Source organism: Clavelina lepadiformis, chromosome 4 (genome assembly GCF_947623445.1).
Source record: "Clavelina lepadiformis chromosome 4, kaClaLepa1.1, whole genome shotgun sequence".
Lineage (NCBI taxonomy): Eukaryota > Metazoa > Chordata > Ascidiacea > Aplousobranchia > Clavelinidae > Clavelina > Clavelina lepadiformis.
In genome coordinates this window covers 824,803-839,618 of record NC_135243.1, presented here as the reverse complement: position 1 = coordinate 839,618, position 14,816 = coordinate 824,803, and the positions used below count along the sequence as shown (strand labels likewise).

The 14,816-nt window shown below is 37.5% G+C and overlaps 2 protein-coding genes across 3 annotated transcripts; both read left to right on the top strand.

Annotated features, from left to right (window-relative positions):
* Positions 1-7,062: 7,062 nt before the first annotated feature.
* On the top strand, positions 7,063-10,209 carry LOC143451731 (5-oxoprolinase-like). The gene is made up of 6 exons (XM_076952452.1): positions 7,063-7,388; positions 7,710-7,808; positions 8,433-8,537; positions 9,655-9,814; positions 9,952-10,039; positions 10,191-10,209. Exons 4-6 carry the CDS (start codon positions 9,658-9,660, stop codon positions 10,207-10,209), a joined length of 264 nt encoding a protein of 87 aa, XP_076808567.1. The 5' UTR covers positions 7,063-7,388; positions 7,710-7,808; positions 8,433-8,537; positions 9,655-9,657.
* Positions 10,210-10,253: 44 nt separating this feature from the next.
* LOC143452328 (5-oxoprolinase-like) lies at positions 10,254-14,053 on the top strand. 2 transcript variants are annotated; one of them, XM_076953252.1, is made up of 4 exons: positions 10,254-11,417; positions 11,794-11,989; positions 12,678-12,760; positions 12,826-14,053. In XM_076953252.1, the coding sequence occupies exons 1-4, from the start codon at positions 11,373-11,375 to the stop codon at positions 13,120-13,122; spliced, it is 621 nt and encodes a 206-aa protein (XP_076809367.1). In that variant the 5' UTR covers positions 10,254-11,372; the 3' UTR covers positions 13,123-14,053. The 2 variants fall into 2 exon arrangements, with proteins under 2 accessions (XP_076809367.1, XP_076809366.1); XM_076953251.1 differs by having other exon boundaries at positions 12,651-12,760.
* The last annotated feature ends 763 nt before the right edge of the window (positions 14,054-14,816 follow it).

Below are 14,816 nucleotides of genomic sequence, written 5' to 3'. Positions count from 1 at the left end.
GTTGAATTCATGACGTCACAATGAGGAGATAGAATTTGGCACCAGCGTACACTGTTATATTACTCGTAAAAATATAAAATATCGAACCACTTAAGTCTACCAGAAAGTTTCTCCTATTCCTAATTTACAAATTTGCAAATTTGAAATATGTTTTTTTGGCGTTCGAATTTTGAGTGCTTACTGAGAAGAACTGTCAGTCTTCTAAAAAAGTCGTGAGAAGCCAGAACTTTCAGTTTACGTCAAAAGTACAAGAAACCCAAGAAAGTTTAGTGAGCCCGTCGACGAGTCTCATGCGTTCCAGATTGGAAAGTTTGCTAAGTGCGTGGGATATAATAATTAATTGCTCATTTATTGCCTATTGGTCATATTTCTCCCTGCTGGAAAGTTGGTATATGATACGTCGGCGAATGTTGATTTCTGGTGCAAAATTGCCGTTTTGACTTATATTCCATGTAGACCCTTTCTGAGTTACCGGTGCCAGTCTTTTTGGATGGCAAGATCTTTTCGATCGCCTATAGGCCTACTTAACAATGGAAATTGTCGACACGCTTTGATTCTTTTTTAATTTACATACGTACTGAGCGTTGGATTGTGATGATTTTGCTCAGAGAATTTGCACATGAATTCTTTTACGAGATAAACAAATTTGAAAATATTTTGCCTAGTCCTTATTTTACAGCGGTTTGAATCCTTCCCCTTTTCCTTGTCCAATACGACATCTAGATACGTGGACAGCGAAGAATATGACGTAAAATGCGTAAGAACTTGCGTGTAATTTGCGACGCGTTACACAAGCTAATTCATGTCAAGCAAAGTTTAAAAGAATCAACTAGAAGTAAATACAAAGCGAATTATTAAATTCAAACATTTACTGTAATAAAATTCAGTGTGTACACCGACGCTGCGTAAACCGATTTTTACATAATGAAGTAATCAATCACCAATGCAATAAACAATTAATAGTCCAAAGTTTAACGATTTAAAATCATTTAAAAGCTTGTTTATCGTGTTGATATAAAAGAATGCGTGTCGATTTATTTTTGATCGGACGACAGACAAATAGAGTCTAATTAACGCTTTGAACTTCCTTCGGTGACTACATTGTTCAATTTTTTACGTAAAAATATGCCCCTGCGCTCCCCTTCATAACAATGTCACAAAGCCTGAAAATTGCTCGTAACGAATCTCATGGTTGCAAAATAAAACAGCCATCGCTACATTACAAAATTTTTTCTATAAGCAATCGCACGCAATTCAAGCATTACTGTGGAATGTGTAATTTCGTCGTCGTTCTTCTCCTTTTTCTCTTTTTCTACGCTTCATTGATTACGGATAGGATCACTCTGGGATCAAGCGCGAAGTAAAAACGTGATAATCATGGAAAGTTAGTAAACTGTTCGTATCATCTGCAAAGATTTTATCAAAGGTTACCTGCCGTATTGTACAATCTTCTTGGAATGACATCATAAATTACGAGATAGCACAACCATCAAGAGATCGATTGTTTCATTTTTCAAATATTTATAGTAATCTAAGGACTTGTCATAACTAATAGAATGCGCAACACATCACATTACCACTGGGTGATAGCCCAAACCATAGAATATATATCTGAAAGAAAATTTGGGCCAACATCCGCAAGAAAACTATTATCAGATCAAACAACTTTTCCCAGGTGTAGCGCGTAGCTCACAACAAGCAGGCGAAGTTAGTTGCAAGGAAGTCTTATAAATGGAGCAGAAAGCTTTTGAAACAAGGTTGCTTTGATCATTAACGGAAATATAATAACTTTGCTTGCCACAACTTATCCAACTTTAGAATGAAGTATAATCGCTCGCCCCAGAACAAGATGCCACAAATGCAATACCTGCAAAAATAACAGAAAATAACAGAATTGCCAACAAGGTTTCAATCCCTTTAAAGAAAGTTTCATGCAAACCAGTTTTGAAAGCGATGTTTCGTAACCAAGAGTCCATCTCCTACAGTGCCGTGTTTGAAAAGAAAGTATATTATTAGAGACTTGTGTAAGACGTCATCTGCAAAGTTGTTATTTATTGGTTGGATTGTTGGATAATCTCCAACTTCTTTTGAGGCTTTTTTCTTTTCGGCTAAATACTCTCCAGGTGTATCCACTTCCATTAATTCCCTTCTTCAGGACCAGTTAGTTTGCCTGCATGTAATCATTAGTCGCAATAGTTTATAGAGGATCAATCCAGTGGATGAGAAAGTTGAGATGAAAACGTTGAGTCGACAAACCCGCTTAGTATTTGGGAAAAAGGTGCGGCGTGTTTTTGTTTGAGCATGAAAGAAAAATACCATCTCATACAGGTTAGAAATACTTGTTCACTGAAAAAGTATGAAGGTGTAAATCGCTGCGTTTACAAATAAATTCTATTGCGTTTTGTCGTTAAATTGTTTCTCACTGAACAAAATGACTTGACAGAATAAAACTGAATAATCCCCTGAAATGAAACTACATTCACTTGATAGTTGAGTGCCGAATTAAGCATGAACGGTAGCGAGAAAAGCGCGCGTTTGACGTTGACAAATTATGATATAATACGAGATAATATAAATATAACCTATACTTAATAGAAAACTAAACAAATAAAACCATGGACACAAAATATTTGTCCTCATTCTTGTTGCCGTTTCAATACCGCAAACGTTGCTTTGACCATTTAAACAGGTGGAACCATTTCTATTTACACGCTGTAATTGATAACTTGGTTGAGTTTCAAAAAACTTCTTTAAGCAAAATCAGCCGAACGATTTACGATGTTCTTACTATACTGAACTATCAACTGACGAAAGTGAAGGAACTTCCTGTGATAAGCAAACTACCGTCCATCGCATTATGAAGCAAATACATCCGATTGTCGTTCAGTATGAAAAATTCAAAACTGCACATTTACAAGAAAATATTTTCTTTAGAAACTTTGGCTTAAGCTTGCCACAAGAAGTAACTTTTGGTTATTCAATGAAAGCGATTGGAATGAGTGAAAAGAGGCGAATAATTAACGCTCCACATTTGTATTAATATGTTTCTGTAAGGATCACAATCACTTCTTTGGTTGAAATACAAATCCTTTTTTAACATATAAAAAGTACCACGAAGAAGTTTGTATGAATCGATGCTATAGCAATTTTGAATCTGGCTTAGTATTTCAACAGCACCCTTTATTTTTAAGTTACCCTGGCGCCCTGCAAGTTTTACTCTACTATGACGATGTGCTGCTTTGCAATCCGCTATAGGAAGCAAAACTATAGATCTCAAGCTTGGATTTTTTACATATCTTTTTGTAATTTACCACCAAGCCATCGGTCAAAGTATTTCTGGATTAATCTTCCAGCCATTGCAAAAACTTCAGACATTAACAAGTATGGAATAGATGTGGTTTTGCAAAACTTTTACGATGAGATGCGAGATTTCTGCTGCAGGTTTTGAGGTCGTTACTCCAAATAACGAATCTATAAATATCAAAGAATCGTTGGCAGCCATTTTAGCTGACACGCCGCCAGCAGCCCATCAAGTAATGGGGACGAAACAAGGGGTCGGTTTCGCCTTCAGGAAGTGTCGTCATTGCTTGGCAACTGCAGAGGAAATAAAAACAAAAAAATGGGATGAAGACTTTATCTTAAGAGATTTTACTTTACCTTAAGATAACTTTACCTTTACCTAGACTTTATCTTGAGAGATATCGCAACGCACGAACAGCACTGCGTAAAATTCAAGGCAGTGTGAGGTAAATATAGACGGGCAGCCTTATTCGGTGTGTCGTATTTCAATCTATTTACCTATTGTCCTCAAGATGTAATGAACATTGTGCTGGAACGATGTTTGCTGCATGCTTAACTTTTACATTGACGAAAAAAATAAGTTAACGCTTTCAACGCTAAATGAAAAGATTTCAAGTTTTCTGTTTTTTTTATTTCGAGACAGCAAAAAACCTTCTCAGATTATGTCTCACCATATCAAAAAAGTGAAGAAATTGTGTCAGTCCGCATCGCAGATGCTACAACTGGCAAGAATACTGCCCTTTGTACTGAGTGAGTTCGTTGATTGTTCTTGTGACACTTACCAGTGCTTTATAGCTTTGCTGAAATTTATCAATATTCTTTTGTCTCCGAACATTGTCCATGACGCCTTGACCTTATATGCCAGACATGGGCAAACTGCGGCTCGCGAACCGCATGCGGCTCTCTCGGCATGTTTTTTGTGGCTCTTCTAGTCGAATCGTAAAATTTCAAAAAAATTGTAAAGGCTACCAAGAGTACCGTTTATGAACGTTTCTCTCTTTTTCTTTTCCTTATTTAGGCCAGCATTGATGACAAGTTGTTAATTATCCAAATTTAATGATATTTTTCGATTGAGGAATGCAGATATGGAACAATTAAACGACATAAACTATTTATGACGTCATAATTTCTTATGACTTGGCTCGTCAGTAAAAATTTAACAACCAAAGTGGCTCTCGGGTTCAAAAAGGTTGCCCACCCCTGTTATATGCGTTTGTTGATTTCTTCTTATTTCCAGATCTTTAAATTAGCGTTTCCAAGTGTTAACATCATCCCAAAACAACATTATCTGAGTCATGTGCCACCGGATATAGAAAACCTTAGTTCATCTGCAAGAACATGGTGCATGCGGTTTGAGGCGAAGCACTCTTTATTCAAGTCTTTAACTAACAGAGCTTCCTTTAAAAACACCCAAAAGTTTTTGGCGGAAAAGCATCAACGTCATCACTGTATGCTGTTGCAATACGAAAATTTATTTGCGTCCAAGTATACTCTGGGACCAAAAGTTCACCTGTTTAACAATTTTCTGCCGATGTGTTGACTTTTCTCAGCGTCAAACAATCGTTCGTACTTTCAATGGATAGAAATTTACGGTTTTGTTTTGGATAGTGTTTTGTTGCTACATATGTTCAAGATGGTCTTCCTGAAATTGGGAGACTAAAATTGGTAATGTTGTGTGAAACTATGTACGTGTCTCTTGTTAGAAAGTATGTAGTGATTCCAGAGGACGAGGTCTTAAATACTTACGCTACGAAATTGCCAAAATGAACTGTTTGAAATTAAATATTCACATATTGTGAGTCCACAGGTTTTTCATGTTATAAGTTGAACAGTAAACGCTTAATTCCTCAAATAATTGATTTTTGTGATTTATCCTTGTAAAATTGTGATTTTAGTGAGTTTATTTGATTTTATTTCTGTTTGAATTTGTTCTAACAAAGTACAGAACATTTGTTTGTTACAGTCAACTCCGCTTAATTCGGACACTTTGGTTCCGCTCAATTTTGGCCGAATTAAGCGGAGAAACGGCTTTGTCCGAATTAAGCGGAAAATCAATTGTTTGTTTCATGGTCATGCGTAAAGGCAGACAACGCAAATAAGTACTGTACTGTTGCGTAATAAATGAATTGCAGCTGGTCTATACTGCAGTAATTGGCACTGATCACATAAAACGTCTTTGTTTACTTTAGTGAGCAATTTCAATTTTTCTGCTAAACTTTGCTGTACCATTCTGTTCTACAAGACGAACGCAATTGTACCGAAGTAAAAGCGACTATGAAATTGGCGCGGCCTTAAATGAGTTCATTGTCGATTGTTACTGCATCGATCGTCATTGTTTCACCATAATCACTCATAATGCAATTGCATCTTGTGTTAAAAAGAGCGAAGTACTGTTTATTGTGTCATAAACTTGTAATGAAATGATTGTTTATGGTTCCTTAGCCTGTAAGGACGACCACTTCAATTACAATGTTTGTCTGTAGTCGTCGATATAATAAATGAGTCTCAGGTCGTTGTTTCGCTTCTCTTAATCTTAGAATCAATTGTACACCTCGACAACTGTATAATTTGATTATATTTGAAGCTTCTTTGAACGAATACATCAAGATAGAACATTGTGACAGCAACAGCATAAAGACATGTTGCGGCGTTGAACGTACGAATGAAAAGGGATGACTCGTAATGCACGCACAGTAAGAGGGAAGCATCGATTACGTCACAAAGTGTTATGCTTCACTAATTCGATAGCTGAGAGTTCTATGTCGTAAACAATTTTATATTACATTAATTGATATATTTATCACAAACTCATAACCTAACGATAGGAATTGCCAACCCGCGTCCGAATTAAGCGGAGAATTGTTCGAATTAACGGGAGTTTTTTTACATTCAATTTTTACTTTTGTTCCGTTCCCGAGCATTTTAGCCGAATAAAGCGGTGGTCCGGGTTATCCGGTTTCCGAATTAAGCGGATTCGACTGTATATAGTTAGGAACCACATATTTTAGCTTAATATTAGGTTATTTTGAACATATTTGTTGTGATTGTTAGCATAAATGTCGTATTTGTATTTGAAAAGTGAATCAAATAATCGTAGCACTTGTGCGCGTTGGCATTCCCAGATTATTAAAAAGAAACCTCTTTTCATTTCGAGGAAAGAAATTTGTATAAAATGTCCGCCCACTGTACTTACACAGGAGTACTTTTAAGTTGTTTCGACCTTGTTCAACCTTGCATTTAGTGGAAACGTTCATAAACTCACGGCATTGCACGAATGAGAAAGATTTTAAACAGTGACGAAATGTCAGTATGTCACCATCTCAATATTAATGTGATATAGTGGATATACTGTATATCGAAATTAAGATCGATCGCAATCGATTAAGCCACTAGTCTTTCACTTATAACGAAGTAAACGCCAATCACATCGTATAATGGGTTTTAGTTAACCAACATTGTTTCCAGTGCATCGGTGGGACGTAGCCTAGTCAGCCATAAAAAGGCGCTGCAAACTGTATGTAGGCAGATTTATGGGTACGTGGACCAACATAAAGTATGGGCAGTGTTTTTTCAACGAAATCGGCGTGTTAATAGACAATGATAAAAATTTTGGACTAGGCCTAATGACGGTCACTTTTTTCCAGTGTAGTTGCTGAAGAATTGTTTGGTTTCAAAACAATAATATTTGAAAAGCATAATTTTTAAGTAAATGGCCTTCAGTAGGCTGTATAAGAACATGTATACACTGGCTGTATGAAAAATGTTGACCCTGGAAAATATAAATATAGGAAATATAATAACTTTGTAGTCAGTTTCGATATCGTTAGCCTAGTATTTGTGTTCACCTGAATGCAGATGATATTCAGCGAATCTATTCTAGTTTGGGTTTGTATCGGCCTAACTCTACAGGCAGCCTTGCAAGTGCCTTTTATTATGGCATGAAAGAAAATAATGGACGCACTCCGACACTATGCTTAGATTTTAGGAAATACTTAACATGATAAATGCTGAGTAAGTTCTAAGAAGAAACAAATTTTGAATCAGAAAAGTAAACACAAGGGGAAGGAATTTGAAGGATTATGGAAGAGGTTTGTGACAAAAATAAACATATAGCCAATATGGTAAAGTTTATCATAATTTTATTGATGATTTTATGTCTCATAGTTGTTTCAAGTTTACTAATTTGCTTCGTTGACAAGGCTAAAAAGATTATTGTGAAAAGTAGTTTGATTTCAAGGCTGGTGTTTAATTACAAATATGCCCGTAATTTTGTCTCTAATTAAACTTAGCTTCCCTTCATTTCCTCAAGTTTAACCATTTGTCGACTTGGCGAAAACCACTGCTAAGAATTGTTGTTTAATTCGATAGACTGCCTAATTATGTATACATAGTTTAATTTTGTTTTATAGAGTTTAAAATTATGATGATCGAATCATTCGACTCAAGTAAGATCGATTTCATCCGGATTGGAACGACGGTCGCCACAAATGCTCTCCTTGAGAGGAAAGGTGAAAGAATGGCACTTGCTCTCACTAAGGGTTGGAGAGATCTTCTTTACAATGGAAATTAGTCCAGACTGAAATTATTTGACCTCGTAAGCTGATCAACTCTGATGTTTCCAGTTGACAATGCAGTTGTATTAAGCTACTACCCACTGGTGACGCTAAATGTGGGTTTTGTATTTTTCGTCTTTGCTTATTTTATAGTTTCTATGGTTTTAAATACTTAATCAGAGATGAGTTTATTATCACTTTTTACTTTGATTTAAAGCAGCGGTTCTTAACCGTTTTGATCTGCTTTCCCATTAAAGCCAACCAAAAAACTCAAATTTCCCCTTACTGATTTTCTAGTTTTCCGTTAGTTTTAGTACAGTAAATACGCTTAAGCTAGTGTCTGACTAGAGCTCAAGTAGGCCTCACTTCTGTATGTAATTATAGTAGTTTATTTGTTTCATGCTGTTGTAGCTAGAAATAGAAACAAGCGAGGACTCAAACTAATTATGACATCATTTGTGCATATGGTTGTGCCTGCCTGTACAAACTCAACACCCAAAGCAACCCATGAGTTCAAAACTGTTGCCTATCCTGGGATTACATCTTCTGATATAACATCTCACACTCCTCTATGCTCAGGTTCAATGAAAGTAGAACAATATTATCCGGCCCAGCAGGTGGCGTTATGTGGTACGCTATGACGTCATTTGAAGACCAACATAGCATTTGGGTACAACATGAGAGGTATGGTGCCGCTAATATATCCAGTATCAATATGAGCATGTACGTTGCATGCATGCACAAGCTAGATAAATATTAATAAGATTACGTAAGTTATGTCCTTGTGTTAACTGTGACGCCATCTGTGTCTGGGGAGGTTGTTGCCAGAGCATATGTTGTACGACAGGTAACCATATGATTTATGATGATTAGGGCAACCAGTTTTTTGACCTAAAAATTTTAAATTCTGACCTTATTTTGACCTAAAAAGTTTAAGTTTTGACCTTATTTTGAAAAACGCTATACTGATAGTCTCTACACTGTCTACAGCAACTTTCTAATCTAAAGCTGCATTTAAAAATGACAAAATGCTTTTCTAGTGTTGACTTTTTTTCGTTTCTGCGTCTTAAGATTGACAGCTTGCAGTTTCAAATGCAATGCCGTCACATGGTGACGTCACCAAACGCGCTGAAAAGCCTTCCCTCTCTTTATGGCTTTGGTTCTAAGTAAAATTTGCGGGACTGGAATTGTTTGCTGTACAAGAAAAGAGAAAAACGGAAGAATAATATTACAAAATGGTTACAAAATTACAAGTTTAATAGATTTTGACCTAAAAAAAGACAATTTGACCGTATTTTGACCTAACATAACATTTTGACTTTATCTGACCTAATAACTTCTATTCCACACGTCGTACAAAGCTGAAATTTGTTTTGTGCTTGTTTCATAGCATTCTGAGCAGGTAAAAAAATTGACCATGTTGACTTTCGGTTGCCCTAGTGAAGATGTAAAGTGTTGTTAAATATTAATGCTAAATTTTTATTTGCTGCACCTATGTGTATGTTGTGCTATCGTCTTATTACAAATACTTAAATCACAAACCGTGCATAATTTCATCAATCTGAGGTAACTTATAAAGAAATTGTGAAGATTACATGCTGCATATGGTATCTTGGTCGTAGTTCATGCTACTACTGTCACTAAACGTTAATTAAAATGGCAAAATTTACACACCCTAAGTATGCAGCATGTTGAATGTTGAATGTTGAATGCAGCATGTTGAGCAAATGCATGTTGTCAATTGCATGCATTGACTGTTTATTACAATAAGTGATGTCATAATAAAGCATGTGTTGTGCAGGTGATGTCAAGTTATTTCGATGGAGGTCATTTCGACATTAGCGTCCATTTCATGGAGGACCTGTCATATGGTCACGTGATTCACCGTCCAGCGATCATCATCGACAAGAATAGCACAATCTTGGTCGAACCCGACTGCAAGGCAGAGATGACTAAGAAAGGTATTGCGTTATGACATCATGGTGACATCACTTAGAGTTCGATGAGGGTAGTCTTTTTCTTACATGATAGGTTGACAACATCATTGTAGCTTGCCGTGATTAGAAATTACAATTTTGCAAAAATTTCGCTTATTCAGGTGATGTGACCATCATGATAGGGAAGGGAAAGTCGAAGCATATTGGCAAGGAATTGGACGCCATCCAACTCTCTATATTTTCACACAGGTCAGTGTTATTTCGTAGATACAGTTTTTGGAAGCAAGTTTATAACTGACAATAACTGGAAAATTGAATATCAAATGCATGCAATGACCATTGGGGTATTTGTAAGGTGCGGCTGGGTTCTTTGTCATTCTCCGTTATTTTAAATATATAGGTGTTATTTCGTGGACTGAATTTTTCGAAGCGATTTTTATGACTGACAATTTACCCAAATGACAATAACTGGGAAATTGAATATCAAATGCATGCAATGATTATGGGGGTAGTTGCAAGTGAGGTTAGGTTATTTGTCATTCCCGATTAACTTTTATTGTGTGTGTGCTAGACTGGGATCACTGGTCTTATCAATATACAGTGGGACCTCGTTAATCCGGACCCCGAACAACCGGAATCCTCGCTATCCGACACAAAACTGCCGGGAACGGATTTCTTCCTACGCATTTTACCCCTTTAATCCGGAAACTCCGCTGTCCGACTCCGACACCAAAGTTTTGGAACAAATGTGCTAATTCAATAGCAATAAAATTCGATAAACCGGATTATTAACAGTTAAGCGAAAATGATTCACGATTGTCCTAATACACTATGTACACTCGGTAGTTAGTTGACGAAACAATAGCCGATAATTAATCTACGCATATTAACGTTGCGGTCTTTATTGATTCAAAAGTACAGTACTGTACAGTATTGCGCTTTGTAAAAAATTTTAGCCGCACAGCTTTTTAGTCATAGCCTACTATGAAATACTGTACAGTATTTTAGAAATGAAAAAATAAATTGTTCATCAACAGTAACAAACAACGCTTCCGCGGTCGCAAAAAAAATACGTACATTACATCGGTTGAGTGCGGCAATCTATTGAAGACATACTACTGCAACTCAATCGTGCTATCAGCTTTTGATATCGCATTGCGTAAAGATTGGAAACAGGTCAAAGATAGTTCAAGACTGCTGGTCCCGCCGGAATGCTTCGCCATGCAAGAGCGGTTGTCAAACCGATTTGCGACCGCATGTTCGTCACTTCTGGCTTACAGCATTCGTCTTAAATACGGTGGTTCTGGGGTTCGACACTGGGTCGGATCATACAAAAAATATAATTTTATTTTAGTTGCTGTCCAGCCAGAAAGTCGGTACTTAGAATTGTAGTAAGGTGCATACTGCGTTTTGTACACGGTACTGCATTTGCAAGATTGATTGATTTTTTACTTTCCGATAATCCGGATAACCCGCTAAACCGACATTTTTTGACGAAACGAAGTGGTCCGGATTAACGAGGTCTCACTGTATTATAACCTCTGACATTTGACATCAAAGGTTCACGAGCATTGCAGAACAGATGGGTAGGATTCTACAACGGACAGCAATATCCACTAACATTAAGGTATTTGTCTGGCTTGAACTCGTCATATTTTAACATGTTTGTTATTTATACATCACTGGTCTAGATAATCGTCCAACAGTGCTTTTATTTGTTTGGTCTAATTTCTGCGAATTTATTGTATTATATTATATAATATATATAATAAATAATATAGTAATATAATATAATGTATTTATTATTTTATTATACAAGATTTCTCAGCCCTTGACATTTTATCTGTGCTTCAGTCGTTAAAAGTCCTGTATAGTCTTTGTATATTGCAAGACATACTTGTGTAAATATGTTCTTGATAGCTGAGTAGGTGTAGTTCTATTATGATCATTGTGTGTCATTAGAACACTCAGTATTTTATGTGTAACATTACATGAATCGACAGGAACGACTTGACTTCTCGTGCGCTCTTTTCGGACCCGATGGTCGTCTTGTTTCCAACGCTCCTCACATCCCAAGCCACCTAGGGGCCATGTTGGATGGCGTGCAGTACCTGATGTGGGCGATAGAGATCAATGAAGGAGATTGCATCGTCTCCAATCATCCATGTGCTGAAGGAGTTCATCTTCCTGTTTACTCTCGTGAGTATGATCATGTGATTTGCTTGGTGATGTGATAAATGTTATAGATCTGATCACAAAGTTTATCATATGATGTTCAAAAATTTCATAAATGTATAGCAACGGTGTTTGTGTTAACAAACATCTACTGAAACATTTTGATAAGGTTGCGATTTATGCTGGGATGTGATTGGGATTTATGTGATAATGTTGTGAATGATGTGCTTTCTCGTATCATATGATGCTGAAAAGTTTCATGGTAGTTGTTGTGTGAAATGACGAATTGGTTTCTGATTTTCTAATGAGTCAGAATTACCTTTAAACCAGTGGTTCCCAATGTTTTTTTAGTCGCGTACCCCTTTAAATAAATTTTCAAGCCTGCGGACCCGTACCTAAAATTTGCCAAGAATTCTATCAGAAAATGTCTTGTTATTTAATGCATAACCTACTATTGAGGGATATTTACTGTAATATCGGATATACTTGGGAGCTGCTGCAAATTTCAATGAAATAGCGTCTTAAAATGTTTATGATTCTCTTCTTTCGTTGCACAAACAATAGAGAAATAAAGTAGCCTACATGCAACCAAGACACTCACGGACCCCCAATTGGTCCGCGAACCCCAGGTTTGGAACCACTGCTTTAAACCCTATTGAACTTGTTTTTACTTGTTACCTCACAGAAGTAACAGCGTTTCTCACGCTCCCAGGAGAATTCACTAGTTGCAGCCGGACCCACAATCTCCATGGCAACCTGGCCGACTTGAGAGCGCTAGTTGCCGCTAACCAAAAGGTAAGTGTCTTTGTGACGTCACAACTGTATCAATCACAGACATTTCAACGAAGCTTTCTGTTTAGGGTATCCACCTGGTCCAGGAGCTCATATCGAGCAGCGCGACATTCGATTTCGAAGGGACATCCCCTATGGTGTTAAACAAGTTGAACGCGCCGAGAGCGATCAGCAAATCTGCCATCATCCACTCCCTCAGGTGCATGGTGGGCTACGACATCCCGCTTAACCAGGGCTGCCTCCTCCCTATTCCCGTCAACATACCCAAGTGGTCCATACTCGACCCCGACTATCAGATATCCAGATATCCGGTCGTCCTCAAGAACCTCCATGCAGCTTCTCCACTGGCGGAGACGGGGTTTTGAGGAAGATTCTCTTTTGAAACAACTTTACGCTGTCAGTGTCGTTTATTAAACTCTTGTTCTAGCAATCGTTTTGATTTTTTAAAGTTACTGAAGTTTTTCAAAACTTTACGTTTTTAAGCCACATTTTGATGCACTCGTAGATAATATTTTTTTCGTCACTCGCAAAATAACCGCGGTGTAGTTTCAAATTACATCTGGTCGTATTTTTTGCTCTCGCCCTTTCAAACCTTGTCACGTGCATCAGCCTCAGCACTGCTTCTACAAGTTTTAATTTTGAAACAATTTTGCGAGATAATTCACTGAAAGCGAAATGCAGCTTATTCCAACACCAGCCAGACACAAAATCCAGCTCCATGCGACCTGATGCGTGTTGTTGAAGCTTCCCGACTACTTGTGAGTGACCTTGCAGCCCATCATTGGAGAGATCGCAATCTCGTCCTTACTCCACACACAAGCCTGATGCGGGGAACGACGCAGGAAAGTTTCGAGTCGGCATCTTTTCTAAGAATCCATTTTTGAAATCAGAGGCAGATAACTTACAGTAGATACCGTTTATACACGGCCCACAAGATAAAAATATGTTTAATGGCGAGTTTGTATCTACCCGAGGTCGCGGCCCACACCTACCAGTCTAACCACACAAATACGCAATTTTTATCACCTCATTTGACCGCCTTGCGCCTTATTCTGAAACATCAACCGATCTGGCCGCCTTTATTTCTACCGCATGTTGGCGCTAGTGCGCTAAAATTATTCCTGGCTTTCATGTGAACATCTTATATTATTTGCTGCGCTGGTGTTAAGTAATCTCTTGTACACGAAGCAAAACAATGGTTGGTTTTTGTAATAATGATTATTCTATACAAGGCAAAGAGTAATATTGTTAGATAAAAATACGTTTTAACTTTACCTATTATTATGTAATAAAAGTTGTTTTGATTCATAAATATTTGCCTAAATTAGCCAGAATAAATCGATGAAATAGGACAAAGTAACGTACACGTGACAAAACTCATCGAATCAGTGGCGATAAATATGACTTTGAAAGACGGAAACAGCCTGAAAGTTTTTAAAACAAAGCGGAAGTCCAGAGAACAGCTGGAACATGTTGCGCATGCGCACAAGTATTCTATGTATGCACAGTATGCGTGTATAGCTGCAACCGACCTTCTTCTTTGCGTGGTGATGCATGTCTGGTCTGAAGAAGATTTCCTTTCGAAAAAACTTAACCTTGTCAGTGTTGAGCGAAAGGAGGGTTTTCCAACCCTATGGAGCTGAAGGTAAGGGGGATTCCCCGTGTACCCACTTACAACCAGTTTGTGATGAAATATTTGATAATCTTGGAAGATGAAAAAGCGGCGATGTAGGAACCGGTGTTACGCGGATGAGAGAGATATTACGAAAGTTCTGACCATTTTGCTTCACAAAATATTTCAAAATGTATCGTTTGTTTCGTCACAAATGCTGATTAAAACCCGGTAAACATGATTGAAGGATGGTGAACAGAAAAGCGACATCATGCGAGTGCAAGATAATTTGATATTTGCCACTAGTCGGCGTGAGATAACTTTTTAAATCAAAGCTGCCCATCCCTTGTTAAAGTTGAGTGCAAGCGAAGGTGGAATATCGCGAGCATATTGTCAAGGTCATAATTACGTCATCGAGCATTACGTAACAGCTATTGCCGTTTAATT

Bases quoted from the DNA above. Each gene is read 5' to 3' on its own strand.
- LOC143451731 (XM_076952452.1), top strand. From the start codon at position 9,658: ATGTCAAGTTATTTCGATGGAGGTCATTTCGACATTAGCGTCCATTTC. The intron at 9,815-9,951 runs GTATTGCGTTAT...TCGCTTATTCAG, and splicing joins GGCAGAGATGACTAAGAAAG to GTGATGTGACCATCATGATA.
- LOC143452328 (XM_076953251.1), top strand. From the start codon at position 11,373: ATGGGTAGGATTCTACAACGGACAGCAATATCCACTAACATTAAG. The intron at 11,990-12,650 runs GTGAGTATGATC...GTTACCTCACAG, and splicing joins TCATCTTCCTGTTTACTCTC to AAGTAACAGCGTTTCTCACG. The intron at 12,761-12,825 runs GTAAGTGTCTTT...CTTTCTGTTTAG, and splicing joins TAGTTGCCGCTAACCAAAAG to GGTATCCACCTGGTCCAGGA.